Source organism: Pogona vitticeps, chromosome 1, assembly GCF_051106095.1.
Source record: "Pogona vitticeps strain Pit_001003342236 chromosome 1, PviZW2.1, whole genome shotgun sequence".
NCBI classification, from domain to species: domain Eukaryota; kingdom Metazoa; phylum Chordata; class Lepidosauria; order Squamata; family Agamidae; genus Pogona; species Pogona vitticeps.
In genome coordinates, this window is record NC_135783.1 from 313,488,432 (window position 1) to 313,509,388 (window position 20,957).

Consider the following 20,957-nt stretch of genomic DNA (forward strand, 5'->3'; position numbering starts at 1 on the left):
CTGTAAAACTCTTTTCCAACACTACATTTCAAATAAGTGAAATGTGCGTATACACTTTATGCAGTGCATAAAATGTGTATTTAAAATCTGCAGTCCTATATACAGCTGCTTTTCTGAGGGTGGTTTATTTTGGATGAAACAAGTCCAGAATTTCAGTGTACTTAATAAGCTTTATAAATGTTGTTGTTGTTTAGTCGTTAAGTCATGTCCGCCTCTTCGTGACCCCATGGACCAGAGCAAGCCAGGCCCTCCTGTCTTCCACTGCCTCCGGGAGTTGGGTCAAATTCATGTTGGTAGCTTCGGTGACACTATCCATCCATCTTGTCCTCTGTTGTCCCCTGCTCCTCTTGCCTTCACACTTTCCCAACAAGAGTGTATTTTCCATGGGGTCTCCTCTTCTCATGAGATGGCCAAAGTATTGGAGCCTCAGTTTCAGGATCTGTCCTTCCAGTGATCACTCAGGGTTGATTTCCTTCAAAATGGATTTTGCGTAGTCAATGAAGCAGAAGTACAGTGGTGCTTCGCTTAACGATTGCCTCGCTTAATGAGGGAATCACTTGATGATTAGGTTTTTGCGGTCGCAAAACAATGGTTTAAATGGGAAAACTCGGCTTTACGATGATTGGTTCCCTGCCTTGGGATCCGATTTTCGCATTACGACGATATAAAAACAGCTGATCATCTGGTTTCAAAATGGCCACCGTGTGTACAAAATGGCCCCCTGCTGTTTTCTAGGACGGATTCCTCCCTTTACAGGCAGTGAAAATGGCCGTCCCTATGGAGGATCTTTGCTGGACGGTGAGTTTTCAGCCCATTGGAACGCATTGGAGGGTTTTCAAGCGTTTCAATGGGCTTTTTTATTTCGCTTAATGAGGATTTCGTTCTACAGCGATTTCGCTGGAACGGATTATCCTTGTTAAGCGAGGCACCACTGTAGATGTTTTTCTGGAACTTTCTGGCTTTCTCCATAATCCAGCGCGTGTTAGCAATTTGGTCTCTAGTTCCTCTGCCCCTTCAAAATTCAGCTTGTACTTCTGGGAGTTCTCGGTCCACATATTGCTGAAGCCTACCTTGTAGGATTTTGAGGATAACCTTGCTAGCGTGTGAAATGAGTGCAATTGTACGGTAGTTTGAGCATTCTTTGGCACTGCCCTTCCTTGGGATTGGGATGTAGACTGATCTTTTCCAGTCCTCTGACCACGGTTGAGTTTTCCAAACTTGCTGGCATATTGAATGTAGCACCTTAACAACATCATCTTTTAAGATTTAAAATAGTTCCACTGGAATGACATCTCCACAGGCCTTGTTGTTAGCCATGCTTTCTAAGGCCCACTTGACTTCACTCTCCAGGATGTCTGGCTCAAGGTCAGCAGCCACACTATCTGGGTTGTCTGGGTGCTGCAATGTGTTGTTCTCAAACTAACAGCATATGGGCCAAGGTTTGACAAATTATCAGCATGCGTACAATATCAAAAATCACGTTGTGCAAAAGCATGCCGAGTTGAGTATCCCTTATCAAACATGTATGCATATAATTATTTTAAAAGCTTGTATAAATTACCTGGCTTGTATTACTTTAATATTTGTTTCCATTTACTAGAGTTAATGGTTATTTTTCAATAAAAAAGTATTTGTATCATTGAAAGTTCTGTTATGTTTTGAAGACAAAAGGTGATGATTAATTCAGACAACTGTATGAGTTTTTTTTAACAAAACTAAAACATCAGTATTCAGATTTAATTGCAGTGTTGGCACTTCGAAAGAAATAATTTGGTTGTGTGTCGCCGTTTGAGCACTCGGGCTCAAAAAGGTTAGCCATCACTGGTCTATGCTATAGCATATCAAACAAAAACAAAAGAAAACTAAAAAAATAAAAGAGATAAAAATGTCCTGGTTATATACAGTCCCATAGCACTTAAAGCACTGTCTGGGCAGTTTACAATTTACTTCTGCAGGCTACATATTCCCCTCCATTCCCAGTGAGCTGTGTACTCTTATTTGCTGGCCTTGGAAGGATGGAAGGCTAAGTCAAACTTTTGCTGGCTACCTAAATCCATTAAGATTGAAGATAGGTTGTGAGCCAAATTTTTGACTATAGTACTGGATGTTGTGGCACCTTAAAGACTAACTGATATATTTTAATATGAGCTGTCATGGACAAGTCCACTTTCACAGATATAAAGGTGACTTTTGTTTTTGCTGGGTGTCTGAAGATGCTGTTTCACAGTAGCTACTGCTATGAATGAACATATGGGAATTAAAATAATTTTATTACCTCCATTTTTATTTAATGGACTCACACAAGTGTGTGAACATTAAATATAAGGTTTACTTCTGGTTTTTGCAACTCATACAGTGAATTTTAACTCTGGAATATTACTGTACTTTGAAAATGTTTTAGGACATTTTAGTTAGTTACCTATTCGTCCCACCTCTTTCTGTTCCTTTTACTATTGACCATAGTCTTATGAGAATTTTCTACTTGTATGCCTTTACACATTTAATATTCTCCTTATAAACTGTGAGAACTCAGGGCCACTGAAGAACCTTGGTATTATTTTGGGCAGAGATTAAATTCCTGGTATGCTGCCATATTAAAAATAATTAAAGCAGAGAAAGAGTTTCTGTTCACCTTCCTCTTCTATTTACTGCTTTCAAGATTATTTTAGGTCAGGGGGAATAAAACAGGTTTTTTTAAAAATAGCACTTCAGTGAGTAAATATTGTATTAGAAGTCAGTCAGATAACTGAGAAAAAGAGAACCTACTTTTCATATACAGTGGTGCCCCGCATAGCGAGGTTAATCCGTTCCGGATTAACCCTCGCTATGCGAAATCGTCGCTAAACGGGTAGGGGAAATGTATTGGAACGCATTAAACTTCGTTTAATGCGTTCCAATACCTTTGTTACTTACCCGTTCAGCGAGGATTCCAGGTGCCGGCAGCCATTTTCGCGCCTTCGCTAAGCGAGGGCAGGGCGCAAAAACTGCTGCCGGCAGCCATTTCCGGGCTTCCGGCCGCCATTTTGGAACCGCCGATCAGCTGTTCGGCGGCTGCAAAATGGCCGCCGCAATACCCGATCTTCGCAATGCGGGTTTTCCCCATTGTGACGATCAGGGATGTTTCTGTATAGCGATCCCGAAAAAGGGATCGCTATACGGAAACATCGCTATACAGTGCACTCGTTAAGCGAGGCACCACTGTACTTGAAAAAGATTTAGATCAGGGGCAGGAAAATTTATTCCTCTGAAGTATCATTGGCCAGTGAGGAAAGTCATTCCAGGACATGGCTGAATTCTTGTAAAGCTAGAGCCAAAAGTGAGCAGTTTGCAGTGCAATACAAGCTGCCCAGAGACCTTTGGTAGTGTGGGCAGCATATAAATTAAATAAATAAATAAATAAATAAATCATAAATAAATACTGTAGAGTTCCAGGTCTCTCTGTGTGAAATTAGCTTGAAGTCTGAAGGTTTTGCCATTGCAGAATTAAAGATGCTGAAGGTACCTACTTTTCCCACCACCTTTGCTGTATGTTACTGAATGTTTTTTATTTGGTTTATGTCCATGTACTGTGAAGGATCATCAATGCAATGGCAGCCATTACCAGTCTAGCCCGATGGAGGACTGGAGGACCGCAAAGTATTTATCTGTTAATACTGCCCTTAGAGGGAAAAAAAGCATTTAACCCTTGCAGTGCAGGACCAGTTGTTGTTTTTTAAAGTAAAACCTCAGTATTCAGGTTTAATTGCAGTGTTGGCACTTTGAAATAAATAAGTTGGTTTGTGCTGCAGTTTGGGCACTCAGGCTCAAAAAGGTTCGCCATCACTGTACTGGAAGGTAGGCTGGGCAAAATGCAACCTCCTAGTCTTTAAATATTTTTAATAGCCTTCGGGTGGCATGGAGGTAATTTACCATGTTTCAAGCATCCTTGCTCCAGTTTTGGCCACCAGAGGATGCAAGGCATCTATTTCAGCTAGACAAACTCATTTTTATAAGAAAAATGAGGGGTCTGTAGGAGCAGATGTCATCCTCTATAATTTTGGGATGACCATGTGTAGCCTCACTGGGGGTTGCCCATTTAACTATAAAGTGTAGGTGTGAGTTTTATTTTCAGTTGGTACTTAAATCTTTGAAGGAATAGGCATAGATATGTGAACCACTAGATATACTGTGGTTCACAAAGACCTGTAATCCTCAAGATATAGATACATGTAAAAATTAAATGTACTATGTTAAGCAAAACAAAGGAACAAACAGTTCTTAATTATTAAATAGGATACTAAATTGCTGCTGCAAAGCTGAGAAATAGGAATAACTGAAGTAATGCAGACCTTTTATTAGTGTGTAAATATTACCGTAATTACGGTATAGTTAATATTAAAAATTACTGTACAATTAAAATCTTAAAAGACTGATTAGTTTGGCCGCACTGCTCCCGTTTTGGTTAAACCCGTGAGCTGTTGACTAATGTGAACATTGCCTTTGGCCTCATTGAGGCTGCTTGCCTCTGTTCTGACCCTTGCCAGCCTGGGATATTTCCTCTTTTTTTGTGATAAATCCATCAAAGCTTAGTCTTTAGATCAGTTAATTTGAAAAGTGGCTCAGTTACAGATCATCATGTTTCCTTAGAATATTAAAATATTTTCTCTGTAATCTCAGTTTTAGAAAGATATGTAAAAATATGGCATGATAACCTGTTCCCCCTAAAATAAGATCTAACCTGAAAATAAGCCCTAGTGTGACTTTTCAGGATGCTTCTATAAGCCCTACCCCCAAAATAAGCCCCAATTAAATGAAATCCTGCCCTCCACCATTGTGCAGCAACCAGAAAAAGATGACATGACCGTATTTGAATAAATGTAGATTGTTGTACATGGAAAAAAAATCCCTGAAAATAATCCCTAATGCGTTTTTGGAGTAAAAATTAATATAAGACCCTCTCTTATTTTGGGGGAAACAGGGTACCTTCTAGGAAGCTGTGGGAAAACTTAAAAGCACCTGTCCCCAAAGACTGTTTTAATGCTTTGGATCAAGTTTAGTGCTTTCCTGCTTATTTCTTTTTCTACCAAGGAGAAAAATAGCAAAATATCTCTTCTTACAAGTAGGTTTTTGACCAGAAACTTCTTTTTATTCTCAGCGAAATGGTGAACTATATACGAACCCTTATTTTCTTTGCAAATTCCTTCCTGTTTTTGCTTTGTTTCATTCCTCTGTGTGTTACAGTTCAGTGTTGTCTTTTCAAACTCAGTGCTTAATTTTGGACATTTGTAAAGTGGGTTATTGGTTGCTTGAATAGGTTTCAGTAAGTGATGAGTAGGAACAGGGATTGTAGGAACTGGAAATCTAATAAAGCAGAGGTGTCTTCATGAAAGTCTGTAATACTAGAACAGCAATGGCGAATCTATGGCATGCATGCTGCAGCTGGCAACCAGAGCCCCATCTGTGGGCACGCGAATCATAAGTCATCATAGAGAAAAAATTACCTGTCCCCCGATCCTGGATTTAAGCACTCCCCTCTGCTGGTGCAGTGGTCCAGGGGAGGAGTGCAATGGGCGGCTATTACCAGTCTAGCCCAATGGAGGATTGGAGGACTGTAAAGTATTTCTCTGTTAATACTGCTCCTGGGGGTGTGGGGAAGAAACCAAGCATTTAACACTTACAGTGCGGGACCAGTTGTTTTTTCTAAACTAAAACCTCGGTATTCAGGTTTAATTGCAGTGTTGGCACTTTCAAATAAATAAGTTGGTTTGTGCTGCAGTTTGGGCACTGAGGCTCAAAAAGGTTCGCCATCACTGTACTAGAAGGTAGTGTGGGAAAATGCATCCTCCTAGTATTTAAATATTTTTAATAGCCTTCGGGTGGCATGGTAATTTACCATGTTTTAAGCATCCTTGCTCCAGTTTTGGCCACCAGAGGATGCAGGGCAGCTACCGTATTTTTCGCTTCATAAGACACACCTCCATCGTCGTTTAGTTGTTTAGTCTTGTCCGACTCTTCGTGACCTCATGGACCAGAGCACGCCAGGCCCTCCTATCTTCCACTGCCTCCTGTAGTTGTGTCAATTTCATGTTGGTTGCTTCACAGACACCGTCCAGCCATCTCATCCTCTGTCGTCCCCTTCTCCTCTTGCCGTCACACTTTCCTAACATCAAGGTCTTTTCCAAGGAGTCTTCTCTTCTCATGAGATGGCCAAAGTACTGGAGCCTCAGCTTCAGGGTCTGTCCTTCCAGTGAGCACTCAGGGTTGATTTCCTTTAGAATTGATAGGTTTGTTCTCCTTGCAGTCCAGGGGACTCTCAAGAGCCTCCTCCAGCACCACAATTCAAAGGCATCAATTCTTTGATGGTCTGCTTTCTTTATGGTCCAGCTCTCATTTCCATACATCACGACAGGAAAAACCATAGCTTTGATTATTCGGACTTTTGTTGGAAAGGTGATGTCTCTGCTTTTTAAGATGCTGTCAAGGTTTGTCATAGCTTTCCTCCCAAGAAGCAGGCGTCTTTTAATTTCGTGGCTGCTGTCTCCATCTGCGGTGATCATGGAGCCCAAGAAAGTAAAATCTGTCACTGCCTCCATATCTTCCCTTTTGATTTGCCAGGAGGTGATGGGAGCAGTGGCCATGATCTTAGTTTTTTTGATGTTAAGTTTCAGGCCGTTTTTTGCACTCTCCTCTTTTACCCTCATTACAAGGTTCTTTAATTCTTCCTCACTTTCTGCCATCAGAGTGGTATCATCTGCATATCGGAGGTTGTTGATATTTCTTCCGGCAATCATAATTCTGGCTTGGGATTCCTCCAGTCCAGCCTTCCGCATATAAGTTAAATAAGCCAGGGGACAATATACAGCCTTGTTGTACTCCTTTCCCAATTTTGAACCAATCAGTTGTTCCATATCCAGTTCTAACTGTTGCTTCCTGTCCCACATATAGGTTTCTCAGGAGATAGACAAGGTGGTCAGGCACTCCCATTTCTTTAAGGGCTTGCCATAGTTTGCTGTGGTCCACACAGTCAAAGGCTTTTACATAGTCAATGAAGCAGAAGTAGATATTTTTCTGGAACTCTCTGGCTTTCTCCATAATCCAGAGCATGTTAGCAATTTGGTCTTGAGTTCCTCCGCCCCTTCAAAATCCAGATTGTACTTCTGGGAGTTCTCAGTCCACATACTGCTGAAGCCTACCTTGTAGGATTTTGAGCATAACCTTGCTAGCGTGGGAAATGAGTGCAATTGTAGGGTAGTTGGAGCATTCTTTGGCACTGCCCTTCTTTGGGATTGGGATGTAGACTGATCTTTTCCAGTCCTCTGGCCACTGTTGTGTTTTCCAAACTTGCTGGCATATTGACCTTAACAGCATCATCTTTTAAGATTTTAAATAGTTCCACTGGGATGTCATCACCTCCACTGGCCTTGTTGTTAGCCAGGCTTTCTAAGGCCCACTTGACTTCACTCTCCAGGATGTCTGGCTCAAGGTCAGCAACTACATTGTCTGGGTTGTCCAGGATATCCAAATCTTTCTGATATAATTCCTCTGTGTATTCTTGCCACCTCTTCTTGATGTCTTCTGCTTCTGTTAGGTCCCTCCCATTTTTGTTCTTTATCATGTTCATCTTTGCACAAAATGTTCCTCTAATATCTCCAATTTTCCTGAACAGATTTCTGGTTTTTCCTTTTCTGTTATTTTCCTCTATTTCTTTGCATTGTTCATTTAGGAAGGCCCTCTTGTCTCTCCTTGCTATTCTTTGGAAGTCTGCATTCAATTTTCTGTAACTTTCCCTATCTCCCTTGCATTTTATTTCCGTTCTCCTCTCTGCTATTTCTAAGGCCTCATTGGACAGCACTTTGCTTTCTTGCATTTCCTTTTCTTTGGAATGGTTTTTGTTGCTGCCTCTTGTACAGTGTTACGAGCCTCTATCCAAAGTTCTTCAGACACTCTGTCCACCAAATCGAGTTCCTTAAATCTCTTCTTTACTTCCACTGTGTATTCATAAGGGATTTGGTTTAGATTATACCTGAGTAGCCCAGTGGTTTTTCCTACTCTCTTCAGTTTAAGCTTGAATTTTGCTATGAGAAGCTGATGATCAGAGCCACAGTCAGCTCCAGGTCTTTTTTTTTTGTTGTTGACTGTATAGTGCTTCTCCATCTTTGGCTGCAGAGAATATAATCAATGTGATTTCGATATTGCCCATCTGGTGATTTCCATGTATAGAGTCGCCTCTTGTGTTGTTGGAAAAGAGTGTTTGTGATTACCAGCTTGTTATCTTGACAAAACACTATTAGCCTTTGCCCTGCTTCATTCTGAACTCCAAGGCCAAACTTCCCTGTTGTTCCTTTTATTTCTTGGCTCCCTACTTTAGCATTCCTGTCCCCTAGAATGAGAAGAACATCTTTCTTTGGTGTCAGTTCTAGAAGGTGTTGTAAATCTTCATAAAATTGTTCAATTTCAGTCTCCTCAGCAATGGTGGTTGGTGCATAAACTTGGATTATTGTGATGTTGAAAGGTCTGCCTGAGATTCGTACTGACATCATTCTATCATTTTTGAATTTGTATCCCATTAGAGCTTTTCCCACTCTTTTGTTGACTATGAAGGCTACTCCATTCCTTCTACGGGATTCTTGCCCACAATAGTAGATATGATAATCATCTGAGCTGAATTCACCCATTCCTGTCCATTTTAGTTCACTGTTGCCTAGGATGTCGATGTTTATTTTTGCCATCTTCCGTTTGACCACTTCCAGCTACTCAAGGTTCATAGATCTTACATTCCAGATTCCTATGCAGTATTTTTCTTTGCAGTATTGGACTTCCTTTCACTTCCAGGCACGTCCACAGTTTTCTTCTCCTAAAAATTGGTGAGCCTTATGGAGAGGTCCATCTTATGGAACACACCCTAGGACCCTTTGGAGGATCATCCTGCCCCCCCCCGGAGACCAGAGGGGGCAAAATCGCCACCTTCAGGGACTCTTCTGAAGCTTCCCAAGCCTCGAAAGAGTCCCAGAAGGTGGCGATTTGGCCCCCTCTGGCCCGGCGGGGGGGGCAGGGTGAGCCTCCAAAGGATCCTAGGGTGTGTTCCAGGACCCTTTAAAGCAGGGGTCTCAAACATGCAGCTCGGGGGCCATTTGCGGCCATTTGCCCTTACCTTGCCTGCCCCTCCAAAGTGCCCACACATCCTCTCCTGTCAAGAGTTAAAAAAAAGCCTTGCCTCGCTCGCCGGCTCTCTCCCAAGACAGCACCTCTTGCACCCTCCATCTAGAACTGCAGCCTGCCAGCCAGCCCACCTGTCTGTCGGCTAAGGAAACTCTGGGCGGCTTCCTCAGCCTCTTGCTCTGCTTGGCGGAAAATCTGATGCTGCCCAGCCTCACCCAGACTCTCCCTCTAGCGGCCCCCAGGTAAATTGAGTTTAAAACCCCTGCTTTAGAGACTCACCCTGCCCCCCCGGGGGTCAGGGGGTGAAATTGCCACCTTCTGGGAGTCTTCTGAAGCTTCCCAAGCCTCATAAGACTCCCAGAAGGTGGCGATTTCGCCCGCGCTGGCCCCGTGGGGGGGTGGGGGAGTGTCGCAAGTGTCCTGGAAGGCTCATTCGGACCCTTGGGACGATCCCCCCATGGGGCTAGTGGGGGCAAAATCGTGGCCTTCGCTCCATAAGACGCACAGACTCCCCCCCATTTTTTGGGGTGTGTGTGCGTCTTATAGAGCAAAAAATATGGTATTTCAGCTAGACAAACTCATTTTTATAAGAAAAATGAGGGGTCTGTAGGAGCAGATGTCATCCTCTATAATTCTGGGATGACCATGTGTAGCCTCACTGGGGGTTGCTCATTCAACTATAAAGTGTAGGTGTGAGTTTTATTTTCAGGTGGTACTTAAAACTTCGAAGGAGCACGTGACTAGATATACTGTGGTTCACAGACCAGGGATTCATCTATCCATGATTAGTGCTCTATTTTTGTTAAGAAATCCTCCAAAATAAACTTCATTCCATTGGAAGTGGGATCTGATTTCATCTAAGCATGCAGATTTCATTTAACAATGAACAGAACTAATAATGGTGGTAATAAGTATTGTTACACATATGAACATTGATTTCATTCAAAGAATATAGTTTACATGAAATAGTCATTTCTAATTTGTTTTCTTTCCCCATAGGTCTGTGTACTGAAGGTCTCTATCGTGTTAGTGGGAATAAAACAGATCAGGACAACATTCAGAAGCAGTTTGATCAAGGTAATGGGAGATTGGTTGATGTCAGATCGTTTAAATGGATTTGATGGGCTATTGCTTGCAGTTCTGTGCACTGTTTAAAACCATTGCAACACAAGCTCCTCCCCACCTCTAAATTGATAATTGCAGAACTGGAGAAGGTGCATTTACATTACTGACGGTATTAACTTCTAATTATGGTTTGGAAGTTGGTGGCTAATCTTGATAGTGTGTATGGTAAGTATATGGTACAGTGGTGCCTCGCTAGATGATGATAATCCGTTCCACTGAAATAGCTGTTTAGCGTAATCATTGTCTAGCGCAGTGGTGTCGAACTGTGGCCCTCCAGATGTTCTTGGACTTCAACTCCCAGAAGCCTTCACCACCACCTCTGCTGGCCAGGATTTCTGGGAGTTGAAGGCCAAGAACATCTGGAGGGCCACAGTTCGTCACCACTGGTCTAGCGAAAAGCATTTTCCCATTGGAATGCATTGAAACCTGTTTAATGTGTTCCAATGGGGAAGAATCGTCGTTGTCTAGCAAAGATCGGCCATAGGAAAGCCGCTTTGTGAAACGCCAATCAGCTGTTTAAATCGCTGTCTTGCGAAGCTTAAGTCCTGAAAACACCTGTTTGCAAGCACGGAGGGAGCTGTCAAAATCGTCATCTAGCGAAAATTGGTTTGCAAAGCAGGGACCAAACATTGTCCAGCAAAATTCCCCCATAGGAATCACTGTTTTGCGAATCACTATAGCGATCACAAAAAGCCAATGTCTAGCGAAAAAATTGTCATGCGGGGTAACTGTCTAGCGAGGCACCACTGTATTCATTTTTCTTACTGAGATTTATAGTAAGCAAATAAACACATTGTCATAAAATAACTGTTTACAAATATGAAAAATTATTTTAAAAGGCAGCATATTTTAAAGAAGAATCCTTTCATTTCCAATTTGCCCAATTCTCAGCCTGTCATGTATTTCTCTCTAATTTTAAGATTTACAAGTAGAACAATCTACTTGAGAATAATCTGTGCATAGCATTTGTCATTTGGATTGTAATAGCGAATCAGAAGATGAAGTGTAGTAGGAAGACCAGTCTACCTGCGATGCACGTATATACTAAAATTCTATTTATTTCCAAGATTTTTAGCTTGATTTTTAGATTGGCTGTGAAGTTCTGGTGCCCAACGCTCGTGATAGACTTTAGGCCATAGAAGGAGTCTTCTTTCCTCAATCCGCTCTCACTTCTAAACTGTTACAGCTTGCCTAGGAGACTTGTGTTGTGCTTTCCATTCTGACTAGAATATTCTTCAGTAGAACTTCAATAGATTGTTAATAACACATCGTCTTTTTAAACTGAGAGATAAGTAGAGTTGGTAGCAACTACAAATGTCATGTTTCCGCCTGTCCCTTGATTTGCCTTCGCGAATACATTGTCCCTTGTTTCACCAAGCAAAGGCACAAGCGATGTGTCGTTTAGCTGTCACCAGTTGATTACATCAACATTATTCACTATTAATGACAGAGGTCCAGGCAACATATCTTTTAAGAACCAAATAGAGATTATTTATTGTTGCAAGTGATAAAAATCCAGTCAATGTTGTTTACTGTCAACTAAACCAGTGGTTCTTAACCTTTTTGAAAGAAACGCCCCCTTGAGCCATTGAGGAAGTTATCATTGCCCCCCTCCCCGCGGTGATGAGATCTTATTTATTTATTTATTTATTTATTTATTTATTTATTTATTTATTTATTTATTTATTTAAGACACTTAACTCCAATGACCCCTGAAAACAAAATTCAATTCCAAGAAAATGGAATGCCCCCCAAAAGTAATATTTAATGATTTAGTTGCAAGCGAATTTTAAGATGCAAAAAGAAATTTAAAAGGGCATAAAAACAAACCGCAATGCAGGAACTAAAAATTTTAAGACGAAAACTCTGAAACTAAATTAAGATTGGAGGAAAATATATATTCATGCACATTGTAAAAAGACTGCAGCCATCTTCACAGGTTTGGCTTGCTCCAGCGCCCCCCTACCGCCCCCTTCTGCTCCAGCGCCCCCACACTGCCCCTTTTCGTTCTACCGCCCCCCTGAAAAATGAAATCGCCCCCTGGGGGGCATTATCGCCCACGTTAAGAACCACTGAACTAAACAACCTTCCTCCTCCACTCCCAACTGCCTACTCTCACTCTCTCTCCTTTTCTTCACTCCACTTAACTCCACCCCTCACCAACTCCTATTGGTGCGTGCAAATCTCATACATGAGTAGGGTGAATGTTATACGTATGCTTCAGCAAAATTTCAATAGATTGTTAATAACACACCCTTTTTTTAACTGAGAGAGAAGTAGAGTTTGTAGCAACCAAAAAAATTCAGTGGCCATGTGGAACAGTTCAACAACAGTTACTGGCTTTTGATTCCTTGAATTAATTTTCTCCCAAATTATGGAAGAAAATTTAAGAATACAGTACATTCGTATTTGCAAGATATCCATTTCTTAGAGGTCTCACCATTTTGAATGTAACTTTACTAGTTTATTGTGTGCCCCCCCCCTCGAGAGTCCTAGGTATTTTGCTTTATAGATGCATCGGTTGTATAAATTGTTCTTTTTCGTGGCCTCTGTAAATGCACACATATGGGTATTGTCTACGCCTGCGCTGACTCTCTCGGAAGATTCTAGAGCTAAATGTAACAATTTTATGGTGTGATCCTCCATGAGGTATATGCTCCTCCCACCCAATATCTTCCCCAGTTCCTTTTTTCCGCTGAGCTGAACGGTTCTCAGGAAAGATAGAGCGCTTCGCTATTTGCCTTATGGCTATTTTTCTAGGCTCTTTTGAGCTTTTGTTTGCTTTTCTTTACCTTAAGTACCTACTTAGTGATCCTCCGCGTCTTTTTGTTTGCCTAATTGACTTCCCAGGGTTCTTATTCCCTTCCCTCTTCCCCTTCCCTTCCCCCCCTCAGTCTTTTGCTTATGGCATCGCCGTCTCCTTTCAAGCGTTGTGCTACTTGTGTGAATAAAATCACACTTTCTGACGGCCATAGCCAGTGCCTTTTTGGCTTGGGTGAGGAACATCCAACCCATTCTTGCCCTGCTTGTAAGAGCCTAACCAAGCCGACACTTAAACAGAGGCTCCAATGACTTCGGTCTTACCTTTCGCAAACAGCCATGAACCCTCCTACTACATCTTCAGAGGCGGCTAGATCTCCTGCCCTCTCAGCCAATAGACTTCCAGCGGGCCAGTCTACTTCTGACTCTACCTCTGTGCTACCAGCTAAGGACACTGAGAAAACAAAATCATCTGGTAAGCACAAGTTGCCCTCAAAAGTCTCGAGCGCACGACCCAAGCTGGAAGAAGAAACCCAAACCTGCCCCTAAGAGGCTTAGAAAGGACAGGCTTCCCCGCGTGGAGTCCCCCCAGCCTTCTCTGCCCTCCCCTATTCTTGAGGAATCATCCAGAGAAGCTCCTGACTTGGCCTTGGATGGAGATGAAGCCCATGATATTGAGGCCCCCCCCCGCAATGCCGCCCCATAACCCGAGCATTGGCCTCAGCCCATTCAAACCCTGACACAGGGCGGGCAGCGGAAAGCTCGGCATCCGATCTAGAGGTTCCCCCTTCTCCTCCACGGTAGAGAACAGAAAAACGAAAGCACCTCTCCTCACCGAGGTCCATGGCATCGCAAGGCGATTTCTGCCCCTTTCCAATGGTATCATACCATTTTGACCCCTTCATCTGGCAAACCCTATACGAAAGGTACCAGGCTAAACGGCCCCGAACGACGCCGGAACTCACCCATGCCGTCCCCTTCATGGACTCGAACCACCTCCGCACGTCCACTTTGGCCCCGGCAGTCGCGGCTCCATCCGTAGGCCCTCCTGCCCCATCTAAGCCAACTCTGCTACCTCAAATGCGAGACAAGGCTCACATGGCTTTACCCCTGCGTCCCGCACCCTCAATGCCGGACCCGATGACATCTCAAGATCCTTTTGAGGTCCCGCTGACCCAACGACACCAAGCTTCCTTGACAGAGGGCTTCAGTCCATTGGACTACCCTTCATCTCCAGGCTCCCCTGCATCTTTGGAGGCACAACAGTCTGAAGCCTCCCATGATCCCGAGCTTCCCCCTCCAATCCCAGATACGAGGGTCAGCCATGCTTTGTCCTCTTCGGATGACTTCTCTTCATACTCAACTCTTATTTTCCAAATGGCACAAGCCCTGAATCTTGACACCGAACAACCCTCGTCCGCTGATGCCAACCCAGTGTTCAACGACCATCAACCAGGAGCGTCCCGTTCCTTTGAGTCTTCCCTTTAACAAGTCTATCCTTCAACTCATTAAGGACACTTGGGAAAAATCTCCTTCCACTATGCAGCTCTCTCGCCGCACCGATGGCCTCTATAGGACCCATGGTGTCGATGCCGAATTCCTCAATAAGCATCCAGTGCCTAACTCTATTATTGCCGAGTCTAGCCAGGCTCGGACCCAGGCCAGGTCCAAACCTACCCTTGCCAATAAACATGGCAGGAAAGTTGACACAATGGCGAAACGAGTTTACTCCCTACAAGCCTTTTTGCTCAGAAGCATTAGCCTACCAGGCAACTATGGGCGCCTTTCAGCGTCATCTTTGGAGCCAAGTGCTTCCTCTGATTGGCTCAGCCCCTGAACCCATGAGATCTGATCTCATCAACATCCATTCACAAGCCATTTCTTTGGCCAAATACCAGAGGATTGCAGCTCGACACTCTGCTGAAACTGCTTTTAAAACTCTAGTTACATCTATGTCTATTCGACGCCATGCCTGGCTCAAATCCTTCACAATCTTTGATGACACCAAGTCAAGAATCGAGGACTTCCCTTTGATGGTGCCGGCCTGTTCAATTCTACAACAGACGATACCTTGGAAGACTTCCATAAGAAGTGCAAGACTGCGTGTTCTTATTCTACTCAGCCATCTACCTCCTATCAACGACCCTTCTACCGCTCGGGCCAATTTCACCCCAAGTAGTATCAAAATCAAATGTTCCAGCCTTACAGGCAGTATCTGTGAAGGTTCGGTTGTCAGGGCTGTCGGCACTTCTAATAAAGGACGAGTCGATGGTGGAAGATCAAATGGTTCAGTATTTATTGCAACATCAACATGAGGGGGAAGGGGATTCAAAAAGGGGTTCAACGTTTCATGCAATTCGGCGCTTGGCTTCAACGGTGTCCATAAACTGTTTATAAAAGGGTTGGTATTCTCCAAATTCCATGGTCCTGTTAAAGGCTTCACAACACCAGGAATGGGGTTCTCTTCTTCTTCCAACATAATCAAGGGAATGGTTTCTTCATCCCCGCTCCAGTCCCCCCAAGATGACCCTTCTCCATCGCCGGCCAACCATGGCCCGGGAAACCCCCCAACCTCTGCAGTTCGGCTATATGCCATGCTTTCTTTCTTTCTAGTTCACGGGCAACCGCCTCCCGTTCCTTCCTTAGCTTACGCCTCCATTCCTTGGTTTCCGTTTCTCCCCAATAGGAAGGGCGAGGCTTTAGGCCCAATTGCCTTCTCTTCTCAGCCTCTTCGAGTGGGACCCGCACCTATTCCCACTTGTGGGTCCATGGATCTTCCATCCATATCCACTCCCAGCCGCCCCGGATCTCCTCCCTCTTTTCCCTTATATCTGCAACCGCCGCTTCAATCTCCTCCCTCCTCCTTCCCGCCAAAGTTCCTCCAGGTCCAGGGTTCAGGTTTAACTCCTTCACGACTGGTACCAGGTCACTGGTATCTACCCCTTTGTTCTTGGTAGGGGGTTCGGAAAACTCTTTACCCCAGTCAGGGGTCTCCACTCCCTTCTCTTCCTGACGCGGTGGTGTGGGAGGTGGGGATGTTTGTGTGTGTTGGGCCCTCGACGGGAGCGTCGGCACTCCTACCAAGGCCTCCATCTTGGGGGCCTCACATACCCCCCCATCCAAGAGTGCCGCATGCTCCTCCTTGCTTCGCGCCCATGGACCCTGCCGAGAAAAATAATCTACATTAGCATGTTCTAAACCCTTACGATATTTGACCTGGAAAGAAAAGGGTTGCAAGGCCAGATACCACCTGGTCAGCCTGGGGTTAGTCTCCTTCATGTGATTGAGCCATTTCAAGGGGGCATGATCAGTCACTAAAGTAAAAGGGGCTCCCGGCAAATAATATTTCAGGGCATGTGTGGCCCACCTGATGGCTAAGGCCTCTTTTTCTATTACCGCATACTTTTCTTCTCGGGGTTTAAGTTTCCTACTAAGGTAAAGTATCTGATATTCTACCCCTTGTCTCTCTTGGGATAGTACTGCCCCCAAACCCCTATCGGAGGCATCCGTGAACAAAATAAATGGTGAATTAAAATCAGGTGAAAATCTGAAAGGTAACTCACAAATTATTCCCTTGAGTGTCTCAAAAGCCTTCTCCTGTTCTTGCCCCCATTTAACCTTTACTGGGGCTCTCTTCCGCGTAACATCCGCTAATGGAGCAGCAATCGAGGCAAACTGCGGGATAAACTGTCGATAATAACCAATCAGTCCCAGGAATTGTTACACTTCCCTTTTAGTCCGGGGCCTATACCAATTTGATATTTTAGTCACCTTCTCCTCTTGGAGTTGTATCTCCCCTTGTCCTACTCTAAAACCCAAATACTCTACTTTATCCAAGCCAATCCGACACTTCTTGGGATTCACTGTGAGCCCAGCCTTCCTCAGTTCACCCAATACCCGCCTTAGATGGAGGAGGTGCTCTTCCCAAGTGGAACTGAAGAGTATGATATCATCAATATAAGCAGCAGCCCAACCTTCTTGTGACTCCAATAATTTATCCATGAGTCTTTGGAAGGTGGCAGCGGCACCATGGAGCCCAAATGTCATTTTAACAAATTGGAAGAGTCCCTTCGTGGTGCAAAAAGTGGTCTTTTCCCTATCTTGGGGTCGCACCGGTATCTGCCAATATCCTTTAGTCAAATCGATTGAACTCAGGTAACGTACGTTCCCCAACTTATCTAACAAGTCCCCTATGCGGGGCATGGGGTAAGCATCGAACTTGGAAACTGAATTTACTTTTCTAAAGTCTACACAAAACCTTAGAGACCCATCAGGTTTGGGCACTATGACGGGAAGACTCCTCCAAGGCCCCTTAGCTGGTTCTATAACCCCTATTTGTAACATTTCTTCCACTTCCTTGTCCATAATCTTGGTCACATGGTGAGGCCATGTCCTTCCGTTTTCCTGTACCACCACCCCTGGGTTTGTCTCAATCGCGTGTTCCACTAAGGTGGTTTGCCCGGGGATTTTTGAGAATACTTGGGGAAATTCTCTTTTCAAGGCCATTGCTTGTTTCTTTTGCACTGCCGACAAAACGTCTCTCACCGTTATGTCCTCATCCCTTTTCAGCTCTTCCACTTCAGGCCCCAAATCATCGTCAGCCTCCCCATCAAAGAAGCATTCACGGTCCACCCAAGCCTTTAGTAGATTGACATGAAAGATTTGCGACTTCTTTTTGCGATCGGGGGTTTCTACTTCATAATCTACGTTATTGATCCGCCTCAGAACCGAATATGGTCCGTGCCACTTAGACAGAAATTTGGAAGTGTCAGTGGGCAGCAGCACCAGCACTTTCTGCCCTGTCTCAAACTCCCTAGGCTTGACTTTCTTGTCATACCAACCCTTCTGTCTGATTTGTGCCCTTGCTAAATTGTCATGGGCTACCTCCCAGGCCACCTTTAATTTGCTACACATTTCTACTATTTGCTGTAGGGCGTTTCATGAAGCATCTTCTCCTTCCTCCCACCTTTCCCTTACCAGATCCAGAATTCCCCTGGGTTGACGCCCATATAACAACTCAAATGGTGAGAAGCCCGTCAACGCTTGGGGGGCTTCTCGTACCGCAAACATTAAGGGGTTTACAAACATATGCCATTTTTGGGGGTGCTCCAGCGCAACCTTTCTCAACATCCCTTTTAGGGTACAATTGAACCGTTCCACCAAGCCATTTGCTTGGGGATGATAGATGGAGGTTCGTAAGGGCTTAACCCCCAACATTTCCCACATTTGTCTGAAGGTCAAACTCATAAAGTTGGATCCCTGGTCTGTCAGCACCTCCCGTGGGAACCCCACCCTTGAAAACACTCCCAATAGTTCTTTCGCCAGGATTTTCGCCGTCATCGATCTCAGAGGGATGGCTTCCGGGTAGCGGGTGGCGTAGTCGATAATTAGCAAAATATACTGGTGTCTTCAGACTTGGTCAGGGGGCCTACAATGTCCATAGCTATTCGGTCGAAGGGTCTGTCCACCGGGGCATTGGAATCAGTTCTGCCCCTGGCCCTACTTTCGGTTGGGTAAGTTGGCATACTGGGCATGACCTAAAATATTCTTCTATTTGATTCGTCATATTCAGCCAAAAGAACCTCTGACGCACCCTAGCCAGAGTCTTTTGGGCCGCCAGATGTCCTGCCACCGGGAGGTCGTGCGCCCAGTGCATAACCCAACCTCCGAGGTGCTCGGGGACCACCAACAAGGCTTCTTCCTCTTGTTCCTTCTTACGTACATAGTACAATAACCCTTTCCTGAGTTCGAACCCCTCACCATTCACCAGGGTATCGCCCTCAGATATAGCCGTCTGTAATGCTTGTTCCAGCGTGGGATCATCCTGTTGCAGACCCCACAGCTGGTCTTGGGATAGCTGCATTACTTCAGCTTCCCCAATCCCCTCCTCCTTGTCGCTTAGGTATCCGTCCTCTACCCTGCGAGCAAGGTCCTCTAGGCCCGGCCAGTCTCTGCCCAGCAACATTTCTCTGGATAAGCCCGGGACCACTCCCACTTCTAATACTGCCCTTTGAGTTCCGATGGTTACATCTGCTTTGGCGGTTTCGTATTCCTTAGCATCACCATGAATACACTTTACGGTTACAGTCTCTCCTAGCTGAGGTCCCTCTAACTCACGCACCAGGGACCGTGTACACCCCGTGTCTGTGAGGGCCCTTTTGCTTTGCCCATTAACCTCAGCCACAATAACCCACCCTGGGTGGTTCTTGTCACCCACCTGGGCCATGTTGGCATAAATGTTCGTCCATGCACACTCCTCTGCTGGGCAGAATTTCTTAATGTGGCCGAATTGGCCGCAGCCGAAGCAAGCGGTCATTTTATCTTTACCCGGGTTCCAGGTTGGGGCTAGCTTACTCTTCACCGGGTCGGAGGTGATAGTTGGCCTCGGAATCCGGGATCCGGTCGGGTTAACATACTCGATGCAGTCAGGTCCTTGTTTCTTGGGTAGTGGAGTTGGGCCGCCACGTGGAGCTCCTACGTTCGCCATCTCCGCCATTTTCTCTTTGCTCTGGGGTCTCTCACCCCCTATAGCAGGGCGGTTTAACCATGGATCCTCTGCTCCTAGAAAGGCTTCGAGTAGGGACACAGCACCCTCTACCGACGTAGGTTTGTGTTTCATGACCCAGTTCCTGGGTCCTGGGTTTAGTGTGGATACCAGCTGCTCTAATATCATTAACTCCAATACTTGTTCCGCCGTTTTTCCCTTCGGTTGAATCCATCTAGTAGCATTTACCCGCATCTTTTGGGCTAGCGTACGTGGGTGAATGCCCGGTTTCAGGCGTAGCTCTCTAAACTTTTTCCGGTATGCTTCTTCATTCAGATTCAATGTGTTCAGGATCGCTGTTTTCACTTTGGTATAATCCCCTGCATCTTCTGGGTCCAGTGTGTCCACTATCTCTTGGGGTAACCCAGTTAAGTACGGGGTTAGAATCAGCGCCCACTGATCTTTGGGCCACTGCGCTGATATAGCTACTCTCTCAAACGTGTTCAAAAAAGCTGCTGGGTCATCTTGGGGTCCCATTTTCTGTAATTTGATTGGGGGGGGCGTGTTGCAGTCAGGTTTCTCGTTTCTGGTTTCGCCACTTGTGAAGGCACTCCCACCTGTGTTCTGTTTAACTGTTCTATTAGCAGTTTTTGCTGCTCGGCTAGTTGTTTCATAAGTTCCTCCTGCCCCTCCGTTATTTGTCGAATCCATCCATTCTGACCATCCTGGGGTAGTGACAGCCCCACGTTGGGCGCCAATATGTGAAGGTTCAGTTGTCGGGGCTGTCGGCACTTCTAATAAATACCAGAGGATTGCAGCGCGACACTCCGCTGAAACTGCTTCTAAAACTCTAGTTACACAGTATCGCCCCCGTCAGACTGACAGTTCTGTACCTGCCCCTCAAACTCTGATGGCGTTGTACCAGCCTCAAAGCCTACCTCGTCAACGTCAATCCTTTCGTAAAGGACAGCGAAAGGGTAAGCAATATTGACAACTACCTCTGCCTCTTTTTTCTGACATTTCTCTTTGCCCACTGAACTCTACCAGACTGGCCCCATTTTTCCATCGTTGGCAAGCCATTACATCAGATAAATGGGTTCTATCCATCATAGCGTCTGGCTACCTCATAGAATTTTCCAATCTACCTCCCTTGGGGTTTATTCGGTACACCCCCTATTCTTCTGCTCTTCAGGATGTTACCAAACTTCTCCAAAAGCACGCCATTCTTCCGGTACCTATCTTGGACTCCCTCAACGGTTTTTACTCAAAATACTTTACTGTTCCTAAAAAAGATGGAGGCCTCCACCCCATCCTTGATCTTACTCACCTCAACCGTTTCATATCTCCCCGTAAGTTCCACATGCTTAGACTGGACTCTATTATCCCTTTGCTTTTGCAGGGGGACTGGTTCATAATTATCGACCTGCAGGACACTTATTTTCACATCTCC

The 20,957-nt window shown here is 44.8% G+C and overlaps 1 protein-coding gene across 4 annotated transcripts in view; it reads left to right on the top strand.

The window, feature by feature from the left end:
• ARHGAP5 (Rho GTPase activating protein 5) overlaps positions 1 to 20,957 on the top strand; it is a 59,312-nt gene that overhangs the window by 24,973 nt on the left and 13,382 nt on the right. For all 4 annotated transcript variants that reach the window (XM_020788413.3, XM_020788414.3, XM_020788412.3 and 1 more), the window contains exon 4: positions 10,138 to 10,215. In XM_020788413.3, coding sequence (XP_020644072.1) covers positions 10,138 to 10,215 — 78 coding nt within the window. The remainder of the gene's footprint in view (positions 1 to 10,137; positions 10,216 to 20,957) is intronic.